The sequence below is a fragment of the Notechis scutatus genome, chromosome 4, assembly GCF_049901735.1.
Source record: "Notechis scutatus isolate UNSWTSFEM ecotype Mainland chromosome 4, rNotScu1.2, whole genome shotgun sequence".
NCBI classification, from domain to species: Eukaryota; Metazoa; Chordata; class Lepidosauria; order Squamata; family Elapidae; genus Notechis; species Notechis scutatus.
This window is the reverse complement of record NC_142012.1, coordinates 71,548,347-71,570,049: the sequence shown is the minus strand read 5'-3', so window position 1 is coordinate 71,570,049 and position 21,703 is coordinate 71,548,347. Positions and strand designations below refer to the sequence as shown.

General features: G+C 47.6%; 2 protein-coding genes across 4 annotated transcripts in view; one reads left to right on the top strand and one right to left on the bottom strand.

Annotated features, from left to right (window-relative positions):
- STX18 (syntaxin 18) overlaps positions 1-21,703 on the top strand; it is a 58,535-nt gene that overhangs the window by 30,703 nt on the left and 6,129 nt on the right. Inside the window, exons 7-12 of one of the 3 annotated variants that reach the window (XM_087963720.1) lie at positions 4,958-5,046; positions 6,758-6,816; positions 7,371-7,440; positions 7,854-7,934; positions 8,722-8,854; positions 16,850-17,011. In XM_087963720.1, coding sequence (XP_087819846.1) covers positions 4,958-5,046; positions 6,758-6,816; positions 7,371-7,440; positions 7,854-7,934; positions 8,722-8,817 — 395 coding nt within the window. In that variant the 3' untranslated portion in view covers positions 8,818-8,854; positions 16,850-17,011. Of the gene's footprint in view, positions 1-4,957; positions 5,047-6,757; positions 6,817-7,370; positions 7,441-7,853; positions 7,935-8,721; positions 10,654-16,849; positions 17,012-21,703 lie in introns of those variants that run through there. The other 2 variants (XM_087963721.1, XM_026688528.2) reach the window with 2 other exon arrangements.
- Positions 9,478-20,942, bottom strand: NSG1 (neuronal vesicle trafficking associated 1). Its single transcript, XM_026688529.2, has 5 exons — positions 20,837-20,942; positions 20,603-20,758; positions 17,625-17,741; positions 12,146-12,256; positions 9,478-11,362 (listed from the first exon to the last, which is right to left on the bottom strand). The coding sequence occupies exons 2-5, from the start codon at positions 20,732-20,734 to the stop codon at positions 11,162-11,164; spliced, it is 561 nt and encodes a 186-aa protein (XP_026544314.2). The 5' UTR covers positions 20,735-20,758; positions 20,837-20,942; the 3' UTR covers positions 9,478-11,161.

Genomic DNA, 21,703 nt, shown 5'->3' with positions numbered 1-21,703 from the left:
ACACAGGGGGAGCTCATATGGCGCTGACAATACACTCCCCATCCCATCCCACACAGTGACTGTGGGCTTAGCCAAACTGCCCACCAGACCCTGCAGAAAACCCCCCCAGCTCTTCCAGGGGATCCTTCAGCCCTTCCATGGGGAGGATGGCACCAGCCAACCAAGAAGGCTGCGATCCAGAGAGTGATCCGTATGTGGCAATGAGGTTGTGGCAGTGGATGATGAGCCTCCCTTGCCACATCGTGGCAGAGTTGCCCTGACACCAAAGGCAGACCGACCCCATGTGCAATGGGGTGGGGTAGATCCCTGCTTGCCATGGTTGAGGCCACCAACTCCTGAGCCACCCTGGGCTCAACACCACCAGCCGCTGGCTGGATGTGCTAGGTCTTTGGGCATGAATAGACAGGACTGTGGTGTCCAGCCAGTTAATGGGAATTGGATAGTTTGTAAGGAATTGGGAGCTCTCCCCTTAAGGGAATGCATCATGGTAAATGTAGTTAAGGTATCCTGGGAAATGTAGTTCATGTCATGTGGCCACATCTGTAACCCTGATTGGTCACTGAATTGTTACCCTTGGTGGGTTGGGGGAGGTTTCTTCACTCTTGCCTGAACCCAGCCTCGTGCTAGCAATTTGAAGCATGGCAACTTCTTCGGCTATGCCAGATGTCTCTGATGTACAAGAGGACTCGAACCCTCCACCTACCCTTGAAGTAAACGTGGAGCCTGGTTCCCAAAACCCAGTTTCGGATGTCTCAATCCCCAAAGAAGCAACGATACCTCAGAAAGCCTACGACCTCAGACAACATACGAAGCCTACTGCACCCATGGGCTCCTTATTGAGAGAGAAGTGGGACAAACAGTATTGTCATTATGTAGAATCATGGACAGAACTGGAAACTCCCAAACGCAGGCTGTCCCTTGGGAGACTCCACACATTGCAGGAAGACCTACAGGACCTTCTCCCAAAGTGGAGAGACAGCAAAAGTCAACTCAAGACCATCCAGTTGAGGCTGGGTAACCCAAACCTCAAAGAACACGTTCAATGCTTCGAGGAAGTACACAAGGAATGCGAAGAATGCGTTAGGGAAGGCAAAAATGCCCTCCAAGCTGCGATCAACAAAGCTCTAAAGCTGGAAGAAATGTCAGGGGAGAGGGACACATCCAACATAGCCACCCGATCACATTCCCGATCATCCTCTCACTATTCTCGGAAAGCCTCCTCCCTCCATCCCAAACCGGCTAGATTGCAAGCAGGTTCCAGTGTTTCACACCAATTCTCTGCTGCTGGGTCTCACCATCCTTCCTGAGCATCCTCCCGTTGCAGCGGCGCATCTAAGGCCTCTAAAGCAGCAAGTTACGCTGACCAAGCTGTAGGAGCTCAGATTGAAGCTGTGGTACCAGAGGCAGATTTACATATAATGATGGAGGTGACATGGCAGAAAGCAGAAATGGCCAAAGCTCAGGCCCAAGTGGAGTTGCTCAAATGACAAAGAGACACTGCAGCAAAAACAGCACGGGCTGCAGCATTGTAGAAGGCGGCCAACGCCGCCTCCCTCAACTTCAACCTCAACGACTTGGGAGCAGATAGCCCAGAAACACGGGTCAAAGCCTATGTGGATGAGCAGCACTCGCTACGAAACGAGTTGGTGGAACCAGCACAGTTAGCACTCTCCCACAACCAGGGAAGCATGGGGGTGAATCTCAACCACAGACTCTAAACGTCAGTCACGCAACTGACATTGTAAGACCTAAAATACGAGAGTCACTTCCCACCAACAGCAAACCTTCCCCAACTGATGTTGTACGACCTAAAGTCCGAGATTCTCTTCCCAGAATCAGCAAACCCACCCCAATGTCTCACGGCCTGCTGGGCAAGCAGCTTAGCCCACCTGTGATCACAGCGGCTTCTCAACAAACTAGACATGCAACCAACCACAATTGCCACACTCAACCCACAGGCAAAAGAGTTCTTCCCACAACTGCAAGACAACTCTAATGCACAGCGTGGAACCTACCCCTGACTTCAAGATGTTCTACCTGCGTATGTGGGGCTGGATAACGACCTCCTCATAAAGTACTCTGAGGAGAACCACGTACCGTTCACAACACATGCCCTCAAGCCACAACGCTATGCCTACGAGGGCGTCATACCAAGAGATGACCTGGCCTTACAGAGAAGGTAACAGAGAACCGTCACTAAGTTGGGGAAGGTTGGACTTAGCAGCTAGCGGTGTGTACAAATTCAACAACAAGCCAGGCAGAGAATACCTACTGTTGGAAGAACATTTTCACAAGTACCATTCTACCCAAACGGCTGCTTCCCGGAGAAGAACTTAAATTTCTGTTAGCATGGCTCGGACCATGGTCTAGTTACATGGTGAAACACATTTACACAGGCATATTCAAAGACCCAGGGACCACTCTAAAATGAGCTTGGGATGCTTTGGACCGAAAATTTGATGGAATACTCGCTCCTAGAATGACTTGACCGTTTCCCATGTATTGCCATCCACGAAACCCAAAGACTGGAGGAATTTTCCAACATCCTTACGGAGCTGCGAACAGCCAAGGAATGTTCTGACTTACCAGGACTGGCTTGCCTTGATCTCTTCATAACACAAGAAGAAATCATTGCCAAACTCCCAAAAGAAATATTGGAACAATGGATTGTTTTGTCTGATGCCTTTCTGGCCGCAAACCGCAAAAGAGAACCACCTTTTGCCCTTTTCCAAGAATTTGTTGTCCGGCAAACAGAGTCCTGCAACAGCTTTGGAAACCTCCGCCTCAGATGCAGATTCCTCCCAACTAACAAAGAGCACAACTGAAACTCTACATCTCTCAGGAATATACTGCAAATCGTAACCGTGCAACAACACATGACACAGAGGTCGCAACCTCCTCCATAAAGAGTTTGGGAGAGCACTCATCAGACACAACCCAATCTAGATCTCCAACTACAAAGAGAATTGAGCTTTGTCCTTTGCACAACACTCAATACTCACTGAACAGGTGCCAAGTGTTTGCACGGAAACCTCTGCACCAAAGAAAGGCTTTGTTACGGGAGTTCAGATTCTGCTACAAATGTTGTAAATCTAAGCACAAGCCCAAAGACTGCACAGTCAAGGTGCAATGTCATCTATGCAACAGCAACAAGCACCCAGACAATCTGCATCCAGACTCCGAGACAACACATCACCCTCTTCCGGCTAAGGAGCCTCAATGTGCTACAGAAGCACACCCAGAGCTTGTGGTGAGTGTCAATTGCATGGCGGTGTGAGATAACACACCAGCCCCTCGCTCGTGTCGTCAGATCTGCTTAGCCAAAGTCTACGCCAAGGGACGCCCAGAAAAGGCAGTGAAGATGTATGTAATACTGGGTCCTCAGAGTGATTGCTCACTGGCCAGGTCTGCATTCTCCGACCTCTTTGATGTTCAGAAGGAAGAGGTGCACTTCATGATCTCAACGTGCACCACACCATGAAGCAGGGCGGGGAGGAGAGCTACTGGACTCTGCATAGAGTCATTAGATGGGAGTTCCCGATTCCCACTGCCGCCTGTGTTAGAATGGAATGGGATACCAGACAACCACAGCAAGATTGCAACGCCAGAGGTAGCAAGCAGCATACCTCACCTGCAGCACGTGGCCTGTCACATTCCCGCTTTAGATCCTGAAGCCAAGATTTTGCTCTTGTTAGGAAGTAGATGCCCCCAACTCTTTAGCTTACAATGAAGTAGTCAGAGGTCCGAGAGGTACCCCTTTTGCATTCAGGACTGAGCTGGATTGGAGAATCTCAGGAATAGTCTGTGTTGATCGGATGCAGACCCCAGCACAGGCAGATGCCTTCGCACCATCCATTCTGACAGCCTTCCGACGCCCTTTGGCACCATCGGAAACAATACCGGTCCACCCTAAACGACCGCCGGCGACCAGTAGACTTTCACTAAGAAACCCTAAACGGCCGCCAGCGACCACCAGATTTTCACTAAGACGCTCTACACGAGCAGATGTCTTCACAACATCCATTTCAACGGTTTGTCAAAGCCCCTTAGAACCGTTGGAAGCAAGATTACCTGTCCACCCTAAACGGCCACCAGAAGCGACCAGCAAACTTTCACCAAGTCTCTCTATACCAGACTGGTCACCGACCTAGGGTTGCTGAAGACAAAGGCTGAACTTGAAGATTGAACCTCAAGCTTTGCATGCTTTGCTTTGTTTGATGCTTTATTAACGTGTCCTGTTTATCTTAGTTATACGGTTACTTGGTCTTTAATTAGTGGAATTTATAATTCCAAGCGGGGAGTGTGCTGTCCAGCCAGTTATAGTTAATGGGAATTGGATAGTTTGTAAGGAATTGGGAGCTGTCCCCTTAAGGTAATGCATCATGGTAAATGTAGTTAAGGTATCCTGGGAAATGTCGTTCATGTCATGTGGCCACATCTGTAACCCTGATTGGTCACTGAATTGACCCTTGGTGGGTTGGGGGAGGTTTCTTCACTCTTGCCTGAACCCAGCCTCGTGCTAGCATCTCTACCCCTGCTTCTACTACTATGGGATGAAATATGGGATAGAAAGATTACTATCATTTTATACTACAATTTCAACTATGCAAAGAATTGGACATTAGATGCATCTCAACATAACTGTGAGTTACCTTGAGGATACCTAATATAATCCAATAAAAAGAAACTCTGCATGGAAGAATTCGTAGAGTTATATTCAGCAAGTGAATCAAAGGACAGAATAAGGACTGACTCCTCTAGCCAGGACAGGAGGGACGAGACATCCACCAAGCCCCAGAGAACGGTTGCCCATCTGAGATTCCTATGTTCCAGGAAAGAACTGGAAGCTTAAAAGAAGCAGAGTTGTGTGGCTTTCTGCTTCCCTTCAGATTGAGTTGGCCCCGCAAGTTGGGGCTGCCTTCATGCTGATGATAGTTTTGTTTGGATTCTTTCGCAGAGAGGAACCTGGTTGATGAGCATGCTGATTTTGGTCTTGGTCAAGACAGCAGAGGAGACGATGAGCTTTCTCCTGAAGAAATCCAAATGGTAATTCATCTTTTCACCTTGAGCAGGAAGCATCTGCCAGGGAAACCGTTGCAAAGACTTCCTCAAACAGCCACCTTGTCAGGCAGGGAGAGGCCCTGGCCAAGTGGCCTGGGAGACCATGTGGGTCAGTGCATGGAATGCTCTCTCTCTCTCTCCCTCTCTCTGCCGCCTCCTTATCTTGGGCTACTCAGCATAGCATTTTGATAGGAAAGTACTAGAGGAAGCTGAGCGGAGGAGCCAAGGCGGGCTGGAGGAGGCAAAAGGGGACAACCCAGAAGAGGGAGAGAGATTGAGGACTGTTGATGGGCTGCAGATTGTCCCCTCAGAGTTGGTGGCTGCCCAGTGTGTGTGGATTGGGGCCCTGCTGGCCTCATGGAGGAGCTCAAAGGGTCAAACAAGGGAGAGGAGACGGGGCCGGTGTGGGTGGTTCCCCCCCAGCCTAGGACTCATTCAGAAGAGTGGCAACTAGTCTAAGCAAATGGGGCAGATAGAGTGGAAGTTAGTCTAGGAAAGTTGGCAGGGAACATGGGCAGGAAGAGAAGGAAAACAGGTGGCCCAGAGGGGACCTGATGCAAGGGAAGCCTTGTGAAGAGGAAGGGGGGGGACTGGAGGAGGGAAGGGCAGGCTGAGCAAAGTGGCAGTGGGGGTGTTGACCCACAACACGTGAGGAAGAGAAAGTCTCAGTAGGGAGGCTGGTAGGGAAGGTACAAGCAGATGCCACCTGCCAAGAAGGGTGGAGAAAAGGAGCTCTGATCCTGACATGTGAGCTCCCTTCCCGCACAGGAGCTGCGATCCTCCCATGGTAGGCAGAGATATGATGCTTAAATCCTGAGGAGTTAAGCTTCGTTTCTGCACCCTGCTAAAGGAGCTCCCTTCCCCACACAGAGGGGAGCTGACATCCCTCAGCAGGCAGCTCTTTTCAGCCACCCCTATCTGGGCCTGGAAGAGCCAAGCAGGCAGGTAAGGGGCCCAGGGGGCTGCCTCAGGTGGGTGAGCCCTGCGCAAGTGCCTGTCCCTCAGGGGCTGAAAATCCCCCTTTGATTTTGAGAGGGAGCATCTTCATCTCCTGAATGGAGCTTCCCGAGGCCTCTCGCCCATCGGTCAGCCTGCCCTCTGCTTACACACTGGGCAGCCCCCTCCTGAATGGCTGGCATCAGCAAGTCTCTAGAATTGTAGTCAAATTTTCTCAATAGAAATTTGGAGACATCCTGATGGGCTTTTTAGGTATAGTTTGTATAGATGTGAATAGGCTTTACTTCTTTAATTAGATGGACTTCTGTTTGTCTAGCCTGTAAACCACATAACTGTTTTGCAAATCTTTTCAGAGATATCTCTGCTGCATTAGAAGTATTTTTACTTGAGTACAGAAATAATTCTCATTCCTCCCCCCACCCCCAAAATAAGTCAGTTAAAGAATACTTGCTCAGAAATTGCCGGGAATAGGATGCATATTTTTAATCTTAGAAGGCAAACAGACTGAAGAATGTTGGAGAGGAGAGCCCTGAATTCAGATCTGTCTTCAATGATTCGTAGATCGTCATGTCTTCTCCGGGACCTTCCTTGTGTGATACCAGCAGGGATAATAACAGCCTAAGAAAAACTGAATTCCTGGAAAGAGAGTTTCGTTGAAACTAACTTTCTCACATAGAGGGTCCATTGGAACAAAGCTTTAAATTGCAATAATCTTTGCCTTTCTCTCCCCCCCCTCCAGTTTGAGCAGGAAAACCAACGCCTTGTGGGTGAAATGAACAGCCTGTTTGATGAAGTGAGGTACAATTTTTTCCCCCTTCCATTTGCTCTTTTTCACATTTTGATCAAGGTTTTCGGCCCACATCACCTGCTTGAGGTGAGATCACGTGGGCAGCAGGGTGGGGATTGGTGCTCATCCCAGCGGTGCGTTTGTAGATCGGCCTCTCAGCAGGGCTGGTGCTTCCTACGAATTCTGTGCTCTGGTTCAGCCCAGGTTTTTTGCAGCCTTATTAGAATTCCCAACTCCCAACAGGAACCATCTCTGGCTAATGCTATTTTATGTTGCACAGATAATACGTGTCCAATTTTTCTATCTAGAAGTCTGCATTTTTACACACCTAGAATCTACACCTAATCATATAAATTGTGTTTTTCCAATGTTGCTATGAACAACTGATCTGCTTTGTATTAAGCAATTATTGAAAATCTGCTTCGTCCAATAAGGCTTCATTATCTTAGGAATGTAGGATATTCTATTTACTTCATTCTGTAAAAGCGGGAAATGTTTATTCTTAACTGTTTTATATATAACAAAGTCTTTTGGCTTTCCATTGTTATATTTTGATCATTTTTAGGCAGATTGAAGGGAAAGTAGTTGAAATATCTAGACTTCAAGAAATATTTACAGAAAAAGTATTACAACAGGTAAGAAGAATCTCATATTTGACTTTTTCACTAAAGCATTTTGAGCTCTGTACAAAAATTCATGGCACCCCGTAGGATAGAGACAAAGTATCTATGATGATGGAGCAAAGTACAAATGAATGAATGGAGCGGGGACTGTGAGGACAGTTACCAAAAGAGTTTGTGTAACACACATTTGCTGCAGAAATATACTCCAGGGGATAACATTATGGGGGATGAAGAAGTGCACTGGGGCTATGAAGACGCTGCTGAGTTCCCAGATAATTCTTCCAATTCCCAGTGTAGCCTATATCCTTGAGATTTCCTTGTGGTCTCTCATCCAACTCCTGTCCATCTCAAAAGTCATATTTACCTTTTTCACCTAGCTGCTGCCTTTTGCAGAGTCACCAAATATGTGTTAACTTAATTTCTAGGAAGCTGAAATCGATAATATCCACCAGATAGTTGTGGGTGCAACAGAGAACATCAAGGAAGGCAACGAAGACATAAGAGAGGTAATCTTGGCCAAGGCTTTCTTGGTCTTTATTATTCTTGACCGGGCCGTGGCAAGTTGTACTCCAGTGGCCTGGCTCTTTTGCATTCTGGTTACACTTGTTCTGTGGGATGTGAAGACGGTCATCCATTTGTTCGTTTAGGAGTTATAGAGCGACCCATCTTATAAAACTCTGGGCAGTTCAGTAGGTGGAAGGGCTGTCACCCTATCCAAAATCAACTGTGGGCAGTATTTGCAGCTGAGGGCCCCCTTTCCTTAAGAAGGAAAGATCAGAGGCTGCACAAAAGCTCTCCGATGCTGTGGGGTCCAGGATGGCGTCTGGGGGTGGGGATGGGGGTAGAGGGGAGCGCTCCACCACCTTCAATCAGCTGTGCTTTGGGGTATAGTCCCCCACCCCCTGAATGCTGAGGCTGAGACCCTGGCCCCTTGAGCACCATTCCTTGCTCAAAGCATCCTGCACACTTTGCAAGCAAGGACGGATGGACAACTGCTAAAATGCTACTTCTCTGCTCTTACTTCAGCTCTTCAGATAAACAAGAGGCATAAAATAAAACAACACAAAACAAAACGGGGGTGAGGGCATACATTAAAAAGCTTCATGAACACGTCAGTCTTAATTTGATGGGCCTTTTCTCTGTATTCTGCTCTTAAGAGGCTGCCATGTGGAACAAAAGATCTGAAGACAAAAACTTTGTTCGAGGCATAAGCTTAAAAAAACATTTTTGCACCATTCCTGAATTGCCCACTGCAACGTATGTCTTTTAAAAGGATGTCTTTGTTCTCCATAGGCGATCAAGAATAATGCTGGATTTCGAGTGTGGATCCTTTTCTTCCTGGTCATGTGCTCCTTCTCTCTGTTGTTTCTGGACTGGTACGGAAGCTGATCCTGGCCAATAAACCCCTGCGGAACCACCTCGCCAGGTGACACTGCATTTCATGCATCATGGCTGTAGAAATGTGGGTGTCTCAGAACTCATGGGGAGCTTTAGGCAGCAGACGGCTGCCAGGAAATGCTCAGTAAAAGTGTTGACAGGTACATGGTTACAGCAGGGAGTTGCCAAACATTTATATGGGATGAAATGCCGAGCAGCCGCTTCCCCTTCAGGGCTGAGGCCGTGTTTTCCAGCATGCCATTGGCCTTCCCTGCTGGCTGAAGTCGGGGGAGCCCCCCCACCCCCTGCCCGAAAAAGTCCCCTTTATGGAGAGGAGCTTCAGCTCAGAACACGGACTGCTGCTTGGCTCTTGCCAGAAACTCTTGTGTCCCAACTCCCTTCCCTCATTTTGTCTTCCCTTTCAAAGCCCCAATTGGCCTTTCCAGCTCTGAGACATGGGTCTGTGGAAGCCCCCCCCTACCCCAAAAAAAAGAGAGGAAGGAGGTCTTCTTGAATGATCCATTTCAGTTTACAGCAAATGGTGATTGCTCAGACTTAGTCATGCAAATAATCGTTTTTAGAAAGGTTATAGAAGCAGTTTCTGTTGCAAGCAGGGTGACCAGAATTTCTTTTCCTCTCTACTGCTGCAAACATCTATTTAAACATATGGAGTTTGAGACTCGAGCATACGATTTTATTTTACATAGAGTGAAAATGTCAAAAGTTACTACTAGGGAATACAAACATGGTGTTGTGTGTACAAGAGAGAACTCCTTGATGCAAACGAAAGTTTTGGCACATAAGTTATTGCTTTTTATGTATTCCAAGCAGCAGCAATTACATACAAAAATTGTACAATATGTAAGTATATTTAATATTAAAATTTCCAACAAAACTGTAAACGACATTTTCCAAGTATATTGATGCAAAAAAAATTCTGGAAGGAAATATAACCTAGAACCATGTTTGTCTTATAAAGGGGGAGAGAAAGACATGTTGATGATTTAAAAGTATGTTTCGGTAAAATGAATGAAACTTTTGACATTCCACTGGGAAAGAACACATTCAGAAGAACAAAAATGACAAGAGTTGTGAGCTACAACATGTAATTCAGAACAGCAGACAAGCCAACAGCAGAGGGCAGAGAGTCTTCCTAGTGCAGGGCGGTGTTTTTCCAACCATCCCCCATCCTAGGAAAGATTGAGATTAAAATGTGCCACTGTCCTATCCCCACAGAGCTTAGCGGTGGAGAAGGTTAGATTTGGGCTGCCACTTATGCTGCAGGGGCTCAAGCGGCCTTCCCAAACTCTCTGGAAAGGTATTGATGGTGACTGTGGAAGAGCATTTGAACATTGCAATGTTCTTAATTTAGGAGTCTGTCAAACATAATAAGTGCGTACCTGGCCTTGTGAGTGCTTAGTTTATGTCCAGAAAGCAGCCTTGTCCTCCCTCCCTCCCCGTCCGTCCATCCATCCATCCATGTGCCTTTTCAACCTCAGAATCGTCTGGCTGGCATTTTATTCCTTAGCTGACTTGACATCAATATCCCACTGAACATAAGGGAACCGATGTCTCTTCACCTCAGCCTGACAGGGAAGGAATAGGGAAGGTCAAAGAACGCTGCCAACAAAGGGAATTTTACAATGTTAAGGTTTCCAAAAGAGGCCATTCTAGTAAAATATGTCCTTTCTAGTGACAGAGATTGTATTGTGTCATTTAAAGAGTTTCCGTCTTGTTTAATCTCCTTAAGTCACCACTACCCCTCAGAATATTTTCTCCTTTATATTCCTGCCCTTTATTTAAAACTCCTAATCTGTCATTAAAGCTGTATAGCTCTTCAATGTCTAATTTCTATTTTGTTTGCACAAGATTCTTTCATGTAGTGAAAACAGTGAAGTTCATGCTATAACAGAAGCAATTAAGCCTAAAGGTAATGGATGTAGTGAGCAAACTCAGGCCGCTTTTATTTCTTGGTCTTCATTTTGGAACTGCAAGCCATCCCCCATGAAAGATTTCACAGCTGATTTAAAGGGAAACAAAACACGAGGACACACAGTAAGAAGCACGTTATCCCACACCAACAAGCCCTGCCTGAATGTCTCTGTCAGATGTCTAAATTACAAGAATGTGCCTAAGTTCAATGCCACTGAAAGAGAAATTGGTGTTAGAGCTCTAAAGCAATGCCAATGTGCCCCGGGCCATTCATGGCCCACGTTCTTTTTCGTTGCTCCGTTTTGCAAAGCAGTTGTCAGCAACCAAAGCAATTACACCATAAATTATGAGCAATCTCTAAGTGAACCTAACAATGAAAACCATGAAAACCGCCTTTGGGCCCTTCTTCATCAGACTCATCCTCCTAAACAGGTTTCTCAGCTGCCTCAGTCTCCTGCTCAGAAAGTTTCTCTTCCGAAAGCACCGTCATCCATGGAGAAACTGACCGAGTGATGGTCTGCTTGGCCAGGTTGTAGTGGTTGATCACCGTGTAGAACTTTCCTCGAGCGCTAGAGTCTTGTTCAGAATAGTAGCTCTCTAATCCAGCCGGAATGCATTGATTGTTCTGAAAGACACAGATCACACACACACCCCTGAAAACCAGAGAGAAAGCAAGGTGGCACTCTGTGTATGTGTGTGTGTGTGTGTCTCCCAAAGTAGCTGAGAAAGACAAGGCCTGGGCAGCTTCTCGGGCCCAGCAGCTGTGTCCCCCTTTGCATTGGTGTCTGCTCCCCAGCCTTTAACCTTCCTTCCTCCAGGGCACCTCAGTGGTTTCTCTCTCTCTCTCTCGATTCTCCTGCTTCCAAGATTCACAGAGCGCCCTTGCCCAAAGGAGCCTTTTCTTGTCCTGTGGCCCTTGTTTCTAGGGACTGCCATTTGCGGGGCCTTTGATCTCCCTCCCCCCGACCGCCTTTCTGTTCCTCTGAGGGATAGAAGAGAGCCTGCTTCTCTGCTCTGAGGAAGCGCCTGGCAGGTCTGGCCCAGCTTCGCCTGGGAAGTGCCTCCATCCGTGGGATCTAAGCTGGACGTGGACCCAGAGGCTGAGAATCAAAGGCTATTGGCCTGAAGGGCCGGCCCAAAGTGGCTGTTCCCCAAGGAGCCACGTTTTTCCAGACTGCCCTGATCAAGGGTTCCAACAGAAGGGAGGATTGCCAAGGGCCCAAATGAGTTGTTACAGCACAGAAAATATTGATCCCAGGAAGGAGTATTCATGCTTGGCTCTTTCTCCCCCATCTCTCTGCCTCCACACACATCCAAGGCTCCCACCTGCACTCTAACATCTTTGCCCTTCTTGCACGATTGACCCCGCCGACTAAGCACCCCTGTGGCTTTCAGCCACCTTCCTTACCTTGAAGATGAAACCTTCTGGGCAAGCTTGGTCGTACTTATAGGCCTTGTAGACCACCAGAAACCCAACGCAGGTAAGGAACACGAGGGCAAACAGGATCAGGGCCGTCACCTGCAAACAGATTGACCATTTCTTTTAAGTAACACGTTGCTGCGAAAGGCTTCCAAGCAGAGCGAAGGATTGTTCTCGACATCTCGCGGGGAGCTTCCCTACCTGAGCTGGCAGTTTCTATTGGGGAGAAGAAGAGAGAGTGCAGTTTCACCACCAGCCCGTTCCCCCAGAACCCCTTGCCCACCTGCCCAGCTCTAGAACGACCTGGGTCTCTCTCTGGCTGCTGGTCCTGCATTGCCCCTTACAATGGACCCCTTGCTCAGCTGGCCATTCTACCTGCCTGATTAGCTATCTAAACAATCATCTCAGTGTTAAATCCACTTGCTGTAAGCTGCCCAAACTCGCTCTGGATACTGAGATGGGCAACATATAAATTTAATAAATAAGAAAGTTTACTCCTAAGTGATGGCTCAGCAGAGCAGTTTGTTGTTGATCAAGAAAGTCCCTTGGCTGGACAATATAAAGTGACTGACAATATAATGCAACATAATGATTGGATTGGATCGTACTCAAGATGTTCCTGATGATCTTCCAAAGCACCTATGAGTTGCAGTGAAGGGTTAAGTGGAGAATTATAGCAACAGCTATAAAGACACCAACCTTGAGAACAAACAAAAAAAGCAAGGGAAGTCTTCCAGAAGTTTTCCACTCAGAAGGTTCTAATTTCAATTTGGTGTGATGAAGAGATGGACGGAACTAATTTCAAGATCAGAGATAGGAGTAAGCTGAAAACGCCTATGTAAAGATGTCTGCTTCCAAGGTATCTTAAAAAATATTTAGTAATTATAAAAACCCCTGGCACTAGAACATGAAGGTAGATTTACGTCCTCATTATCAAGAAGGCTGGAAAAATCACTGAAATAGCTATGGGAATATGGCAAGCAACATAAAATTTAAAATACAAACCAGAATAAGCCAATCAATAAAAAAGCACTGGTAAACGTTCTATCCAAACGATGCCATAAATCTGGAACATAACACAGTAGTGAACCAACTGTAAGAAGTTGGCCTATCTATCTTGTTGGAGAAAACTCCCAAGAAGAACATGGACAGCCATGAAAACCAACCGATGGATCATCAAACAAATGGACCCAGAATCCTCTCTCTAGGCTCAAATTATCCTATTTCTGGGAAGACCCAGCTCTGTGGAGAAGGTGGCTCTCCTGCTGGGAAAGATTGAAGCACTGAGAGCACCCGGCCCACTTAGCTGGAAGGCCCCATGCCTTTGTTGGCCTTCCCTGTTGGCCTTGGCCATCAACAGCTCTTGGGACATGGCAGTTTAATTTGTTCCCCTTACGCACGGTTGACTGGCAGATATTGGAAGACTTCCCTAAAAGGCTACCCACACGTTGACCGGTGTCTCTGGGTTTAACCAGGAGGGCTTGCGGGAGTTCCACGGCAAAAGCCTTCCCTTTGCTGAAGGGCCCATCCTTTTCCCTCTTCCCCTTTAACACTGTGAACTGACACCACCCAGAGGGCCCAGCTGCCTCTCAAGCCCTCTCCAGGGCCCCGTTGCGTAGCGGCAGAGCGCAACAACCTGGGCCTGAAAATAATTCCCCAGCGATTCAAGGAAAGAGGATGGAAATTTGTTTGTCTCCTGGCTTCTAGTCTACACAGGCTAAGACCTGATTGGTCTCTCAGTTATGCATTGCATGTTAAGTGGAAATATGCAATGAGGTTTCCTGTTTTTCACAGGAGAACTGAGAAATCTTGATCTATAAATAATGGTCTATTTTGCATACAAAAAGTATTCGACATCTCCGCATTTATACAGCTCACTCTAATGCCAGTAAGAGGCAGAAACCAACAAAATGAAGTTCATAACTAGACCCACATTTGTTTGCTTGTTCATATCTTCATTCGGTCATTTGGCTAAACCGCATTTTGAATTTCCAAACTTTTAAAAAGCCAACTTTTGCCCCTGTGCTGGGTGACTCTTCCCTCAGGACCTGTCCTGGGGTACTTCTGTGGATTTGCCTTTTCCTTTTCCTATCCGGGAGATGCATTTGCCCACAGTAGTTGCTCTAATTCTTCATCACTTGATGTGTAATTCCCTGCTAAACACAGGATCTCCCTGGATGAATTCTCCGATCCAGACAGCGTGCTACATTCCTAGTCCCTGAAAACCATTCAGATTCTCAGTCAATTACGTGCAATGGCAACATCATCAAGGTCTACAGGTGAAACTCAAAAAATTAGAATATCATGCAAAAAGTTCATTTATTTCAGTAATGCAACTTAAAAGGTGAACCTAATATATGAGATAGGCTCATTACATGCAAAGCAAGATAGTTCAAGATAGTTCCGTGATGTGTCATAATTGAGATGATTATGGCTTACAGCTCATGAAAACCCCAAATCCACAATCTCAGAAAATTAGAATATTGTGAAAAGGTTCAATATTCTAGGCTCAGAATGTCCCACTCTAATCAGCTAATGAAGCCATAACACCTGCAAAGGGTTCCTGAGCCTTTAAATGGTCTCAGTCTGGTTCAGTAGGAATCACAATCATGGGAAAGACTGCTGACCTGACAGTTGTGCAGAAAACCATCACTGACACCCTCCATAAGGAGGGAAAGCCTCAAAAGGTAATTGCAAAAGAAGTTGGATGTTCCCAAAGTGCTGTATCAAAGCACATTAATAGAAAGTTATGTGGAAGGGAAAAGTGTGGAAGAAAAAGGTGCACAAGCAGCAGGGATGACCGCAGCCTGGAGAGGATTGTCAGGAAAAGGCCATTCAAAAGTGTTGGGGACTTTCACAAGGAATGGACTGAGGCTGGAGTCAGTGCATCAAGAGCCACCACACACAGACGGATCCTGGACATGGGCTTCAAATGTCGTATTCCTCTTGTCAAGCCGCTCCTGAACAACAAATGTCAGAAGCGTCTTACCTGGGTTAAAGAAAAACAGAACTGGTCTGTTGCTCAGTGGTCCAAAGTCCTCTTTTCTAATGAGAGCAACTTTTGCATCTCATTTGGAAACCAAGGACCCAGAGTCTGGAGGAAGAATGGAGAGGCACACATTGCAAGATGCTTGAAGTCCAGTGTGAAGTTTCCACAGTCTTGTGTTGATTTGGGGAGCCATGTCATCTGCTGGTGTTGGTCCACTGTGCTTCATTAAGTCCAGGGTCAATGCAGCTGTCTACCAGGAGATTTTGGAGCACTTCATGCTTCCTTCCGCAGACGAGCTTTATGGGGATGCTGACTTCATTTTCCAGCAGGACTTGGCACCTGCCCACACTGCCAAAAGCACCAAAACCTGGTTCAATGACCATGGGATTACTGTGCTTGATTGGCCAGCAAACTCGCCTGACCTGAACCCCATAGAGAATCTATGGGGCATTGCCAAGAGAAAGATGAGAGACATGAGACCGAACAATGCAGAAGAGCTGAAGGCCGCTATTGAAGCATCCTGGTCTTCCATAACACCTCAGCAGTGCCACAGGGTGATAGCTTCCATGCCATGCCGCATTGAGGCAGCAATTGCTGCAAAAGGGGCGCAAACCAAGTACTGTGTACATATGCATGCTTATACTTTTCAGAGGTCTGATAATGTTCTATGTACAATCCTTGTTTTATTGATTGCATGTAATATTCTAATTTTCTGGGATTGTGGATTTGGGGTTTTCATGACCTGTAAGCCACAATCATCCCAATTATGACAAATCACGGCTTGAACTATCTTGCTTTGCATGTAATGAGTCTATCTCATATATTGGTTTCACCTTTTAAGTTGCATTACTGAAATAAATGAACTTTTGCACAATATTCTAATTTTTCGAGTTTCACCTGTATTGTTCCTTGCATATTTATCCAAATAACAGCTTACGCCACCAAGAAAAATCAAACATTCTTGTTCCCTATGGTCTTCCTCAAGTAATACTTTACTTCTACCATATAAAACTTTTATGGGATTAAGGAACCAAACTTTAATTCCAAGTTTATATACTTTGCATGTTCTCTAAACTAACAAACATAACAAAGTTTTTTTCTTAAAATCCTATATTTCTCAGTGAGTTGCTAAGCAGACAAATCCTCTTCCCTGATAATAAAGCCGCCGCAGGGCACCCCTCCCTCTGTCTCTTTCGGTTAGAATTCAGCCAGTCGGTTTATAGGCAGATTTTCTCTGCAGCCTTTACATTCACTCTTGCCACCTTCCCCCTTTTATAGCAGAAGAGTGGCCTTCTTCCAATGGTCAGGCACAGGTGCAGTCTCCCTATGGGTTAAAACAAGTGGCATAGCTCCAGGCTCCTTGGTGCTCCTTCTGAGCTAGGTGGTTCTCTTGCAGATGTTTCATGACCCAACTAGGGAACGTTCTCAGAGCCAAATCCACTAATTTCTAGCAATTTCTGGGTCACGAAACATCTGCAAGAGAACAACCAGGCTCAGAGAGAGAGCATCAAGGATCCCCCAATTCAACCCTGAGCTACAAATAGTCTCCTCTTGGCACAGCTATTCTATAAGCTATCAGCCTTTCCAAGTAGACCAGGCAGGAAACACAACCCATCAGGTGAGCTCATTCTACTCTATTGTAAGGCTACCTTAACAGAATCTTGCAAATCTGAAAGTACAAATCTCCTGTTTTTTCTTTACAGCTGGAGAAACTAGGGAAAGAGGGGGTCCTTCTGAGTCTCTTTCTCCACCCATGAGGCAGCTGCAAACTAGTTCCTCTTTTCTGACCGTTCCCTAGGCAATATTTCTTCCCTCAAGGTCTTTCTCATATGCCATTAGATAAATAAACCACACCTGTATTTTAACATGTCTCAGTCCCATGTCACAACTTTCCATACCATACGCGATGGTCATCCTCCGTCTCTGTCGCACAGGGCCACATACAGCATTCCTTGCATTGGTCAGTTTTGATCTCAAGTGAAACCCAAGGCTGGTCTTGCCCCATGTCTGCCTGTCTCTCTCTCTCTCTCTCCCTCTCTTTTCAAGTTAAATCACTGATATAAAGTCATCTTAAATTCATGATGCTCAACCCTAAACTTCTAGGACAGTTTAGTCATCACTGGAAAAGAGTAGATGAAGGAAGGAAAGAAAGTAAATAAATTAGTTACTATGGAAACTATGGATCAGAGATTTGGTAAGTTCACCTTAGTACAGGTGAAACTGTTTCCATACAAATACAGTTCTAGCAGTTCCTAGCACTTTCACTGAGTTTAAGGGGGGCGGGGGTAGTACATTAAACTTCAGCCCCTTAAGGCTGAAGTACTGCATACATACTGCATGCAAGGAAGTACTGCATACTTTTACCTTGATTCTTCAGTTTTCAGTTTGTGGCAATTGTTTAATATCTGCTAGCATTTTGAAGTGAGATAAATGTAACATTCATTTTTTCATCCTTGAAAATGAGCTGATATGGCTTACCTTAAAACGTTCTGAGATGCCTTGAGTGATACTGACTGTGAATTCTGCAATTCTGGGAGAACGAAATTTCCCTTTCTTCCGATCAGGTTCATATTCCGTCTTCGTCTTCACCACCACCTTTTCAAAGAACACCAACAAAGGAGCCATTAGTAGCACAGTCACCCCACCACGACTGCCATGCCCGCATCCACCTGTTCTTTGGCTTGTGGTCATGAACCACAGGATAAAGAAGTTCGAAGTGACCGTCGTCTTCTATGCCGTGGCCAAGAAAACAGGTGTGTCTCCAGACCACACACAAAGGATTCCCCCCTCCCCCCTTTAATTTATTTTGTCCTTTCAATCATACAAAACGGACACAGCTGATTTAAATAATTCCCTGTGATTTTCTCCCTGGGGATGCAAGGTGCAGAGTCTGCCAGGAAATGCTTTTCCATGGGGTTTGCTGAAAGACGACTAGAAAGGGCATTTTAAGGACATTGGGTTCAACCACCTTATATTCTAATCACCTTTGGATTTATAATTACTTTATAAATTAATATGTGGTCTTGAAACAAATGCTTGTAAAGTGAGGTCTTCCTAATTAAAAAGGAGGTAGCAATTTCCTGTATCTCACTGGGCAAACTGGCACCACATAAACTGGTCCTTGGCTGATCCTGACCCAGGGCCCTCAGATGAGATTAACAGCAGCTTTAACTGAAGAAATGACTCTAGCTATGACCAGGTTAAACCAGGAGTGTGCAAGCTTCTTCAACCAGCGGTCATACTTAGCCTCTTAGTGACAAGTTGCAGTCTTCAATCTTAATAGAGCTCAAAGGGACCTTGGAGGTCTTCTAGTTCAGCCCTCCCTGCTCAAGCAGGAGACGTGATACCATTCCAGACCAGTGGCTGTCCGGTCTCTTCTTAAAAGCTTTCAATGATGGAGCACCCTCAACTTCTGGAGGCAAGTTGTTCCGCTTACTAATTGTCCCTCCTATTAGGAAGTTTCTCCTGAATTCCAGGTTGCTTCTCTCCTTGATAGGTTTCCATCTTGCCTTGCCTTCTGATGCTTTGGAAAATAAATTTACCCCTTCTTCTTTGTGGCAGCTCCTCAAATACTGGAAGACTGCTATCATGTCCCCCATAGTCCTTCGTTTCTCTAGACTGACCATCCCCAGTTCCTGCAACCATTCTTCATAGGTTTTAGTCTGCAATCCTTTAACCATCCTTGTTGCTCTTCTCTGCCTTTTTCCAAATTCTCAACATCTTTTTTTGTAATGTGGTGACTAAAACTGGATGCGGTATTCCAGGTGTGGTTTTACTAAGTCTTTATAAAGCGGTACTAATATGTCACGTGATTTTGATTCTTTGCTTACAATCAAGGATTATATTAGCTTTTTTTGGCGGCGGCTGCACACTGCTGGCTCACATTTAAGTGATCCAGCCCTCCACAGTTGCTGTTTTTGAGCCAGACTTCGTCTAATTTGTACTTCTACCTTTGTTCCAAGGAATTGGATAATTAACGGGAAGAGTTTAAAACAAATCATAAACTCTTAGCAACTTGAAAACAATGCTAGAACCCAACAAAAATTTGATGGGCACGTGATGCCTCATTTTGCTTGAATAGCTTTCCCAGTAGATTGTAGGAATACACATCATAGATCTTAATCTCAGCAGATTATTTGCCAAAGTGCTCCAGGACATTCTGATCAGCCAGCTAAATGCTGTAGAGTGGCCTTCGCAGCAGGCCTGGCAGAGTTCTCATCCGTTGTGCCTTCCAGACCAGATGAAGAAGGAGTTTCAGTCCTGGACCTCCTGCTCCTCAATATTTTTATGAATGACTTGAAGCGAGAGGCTCCCCAAATCTGCAGGCAACCTTCTCCATGAGTTCAGCTGTAGAACTAGAACCTTCCCAAGCGAAAAGAGCCCCCAGGTCCAGGTCTCTCTCTTTTTTTTTTTTTACTCCGTCCTCTTTTAAGAAAGAGCTGGGCTCTGGGTTCTGTAGTCGTTCCTGATCCGAAAGGGAAGACAGCGCTGATTTAAACTCATGAAGGCTTATCTGAGGCCATATCCAGATTACTCCTATCGGGCTGTTTATTTCGTGACGAAGGAATGGACGGAGGGGGCTTTTGCCTGCCCCCTTCCGCGACAGAAGCATCCTCCGAGTCCGATGCTAGCCAGGGACAGGCGGAGGCCACACCCCAGGGAGGGACAAAAGCCTCTCCGCCAGACGCGAACAAAGAAGAGCCGCCGCCGCCTTCTCCCTCAGCAGCAGCAGCCGCCCTTCCCCGCGACTCGTATCGGCCACCATTTCAGCTCCCAAATGGTTTTTTTCCCCTTTGCAAGCTGATTAAAACGCCCAATTCTGAATTCGGTATTGATTCGGTATCGATGTATCTATAGCGCTCTTAAATGATCCTTTGCACGCGGTCGCTCGACAATAGGCACGGGAATAAAGACCAGTAAAGCAACTGAAAATAACAAATGTAAAAATATTCAACGCTGTTCAGAAAAAAAGGAGCGGGTTCTTTTAAAAAAAAAAAAAACACGAGTCTGCTTCGCGCTGCGCCCTGAACGCGCCCCAGAAAAGTCGCTGAGGGGAAACTCTTCCAGAGAAGCGGGTGGGTGGGTGGGTGGGTGGTCTGGTTTTGCCAGGCGTTCCGCGCCCGGCTTTCCCTGCGAAGGGCGCTGGGCCGAGGGCGGACGGAACCCACCCACCCCCGCCCCTCCGGTTCCCCGGGAAGGAGCGCGCCGCCGCCGCCTCCCATCAGGGATACCCTGCGCTCCAAGGAAGGCGGCGTTCCCTGTCCGGAAAGGCTCCGCGGCCGGCCTCGAGCGGCGCAAAGCGGGAGGGGGCCGGCAGACGAGCCGAAGCCCTTCGCGGCTGGGATGGCTCCGGCCTCCCGCCTGGCTAGCGAGCCTCCTCGCCTCCGCGAGGGCTGCAGCGGAGTCCCGAGGCAGCCCGGGCGAGGCTCGCTCCTCGCGGCGCTGGCGCTCGGTACCTTGTCCGGCGGGGGGAACTGGAGCTGGCCGACATCCAGCGGCGTAATCAGCGGGATGGTGTCGAAGCCGTCCTCCGCCGGGGCCGGCTTGCCGCGCTTCTCGCCGAAAGGGCCGCCGCCCAGCTTCACCATCCTTCCCTCGCGAAGAAGAGGAGCCTGCAAAAAGGCCGCGGTCAGGCGGGGCTCGGCCCCGCCCCAGCTCCGGGCCCCGCCCCGCCCCGCGGGAGACCTTACCTGCTCGGCCCCCCGCTTCGTCCTCCGCTGCCGCAGCCGCAGCCGCGCCGGCCCTTCGCGAGCTCCTCCGCCGCTCTGCCTCCCAGCCCGGCGCCTCCCCTTCCGCAGCTCCCGGAGTGACGCAGAGCCGCGCATGGCCGCCGACTACCCCGCCCAGTCGGCCTCGGCCGGGCTGCGGCATGGCGCGGGGCGGGCGGAGAGCGGCCGGAGGCTCCTGTGGGGCAACCGCTGACCTGCCTCAGGCGCCGCACTTGCTGGCGCTCGGCAGCCGGTCCCTGCTCGGTGCCTCCACCCGGCTCTCCGGCTGCTCCTGGCCATTGGGCGGCCGCCCTGTGGAAGAGAGACGCCCGGCAATAGCCGTCGCGGCGCCCCGGCTGCCCGACTCCCCCATCCCGCGAGCGCTGCCCAGCCGCGTCCTTCCAACAGTCCCGGCCTGTTCTCGGTCCCCTTCAGCAGCCTCCCCTCATCCTAGGGGCAGAGGGGCTGAGAGCGACTGGCCCACATCCGAAATCGGGCTCGCCTGACCCTCCCCCCACTGGGACGGGCCTTATTCCCTCAGTCCCTCCCTGCGAGGGTGGCCTTCTGCCCAAAGGGCCCAAGTTTCCTTGAAATATTCACTCTTGGGGATCAGAGGAACCGAAGGGAAGGAAACGGACCCAACTTCCACATGTTTTTTAAATAAGTCAAGGCATTAGGATTGTTGGCTATTAATAGCAACCCTCAGAAAATATCAGCAGCCCTATTATTTCAGTATTTGCTGATTGTTGTCTTTTAAATCCTTGCTCACTCATTATGGAAATGGGGTTATGCAGGTAAATTCAGACACGACTGAGGCAGCCTTCAGCTGAATAATAAATTTGAAAAAGA

Bases quoted from the DNA above. Each gene is read 5' to 3' on its own strand.
- NSG1 (XM_026688529.2), bottom strand. From the start codon at position 20,734: ATGGTGAAGCTGGGCGGCGGCCCTTTCGGCGAGAAGCGCGGCAAGCCG. The intron at 17,742-20,602 runs GTACCGAGCGCC...TTCTTTGAAAAG, and splicing joins AGTTCCCCCCGCCGGACAAG to GTGGTGGTGAAGACGAAGAC. The intron at 12,257-17,624 runs GTAAGCCATATC...ATCTGTTTGCAG, and splicing joins GCATCTCAGAACGTTTTAAG to GTGACGGCCCTGATCCTGTT.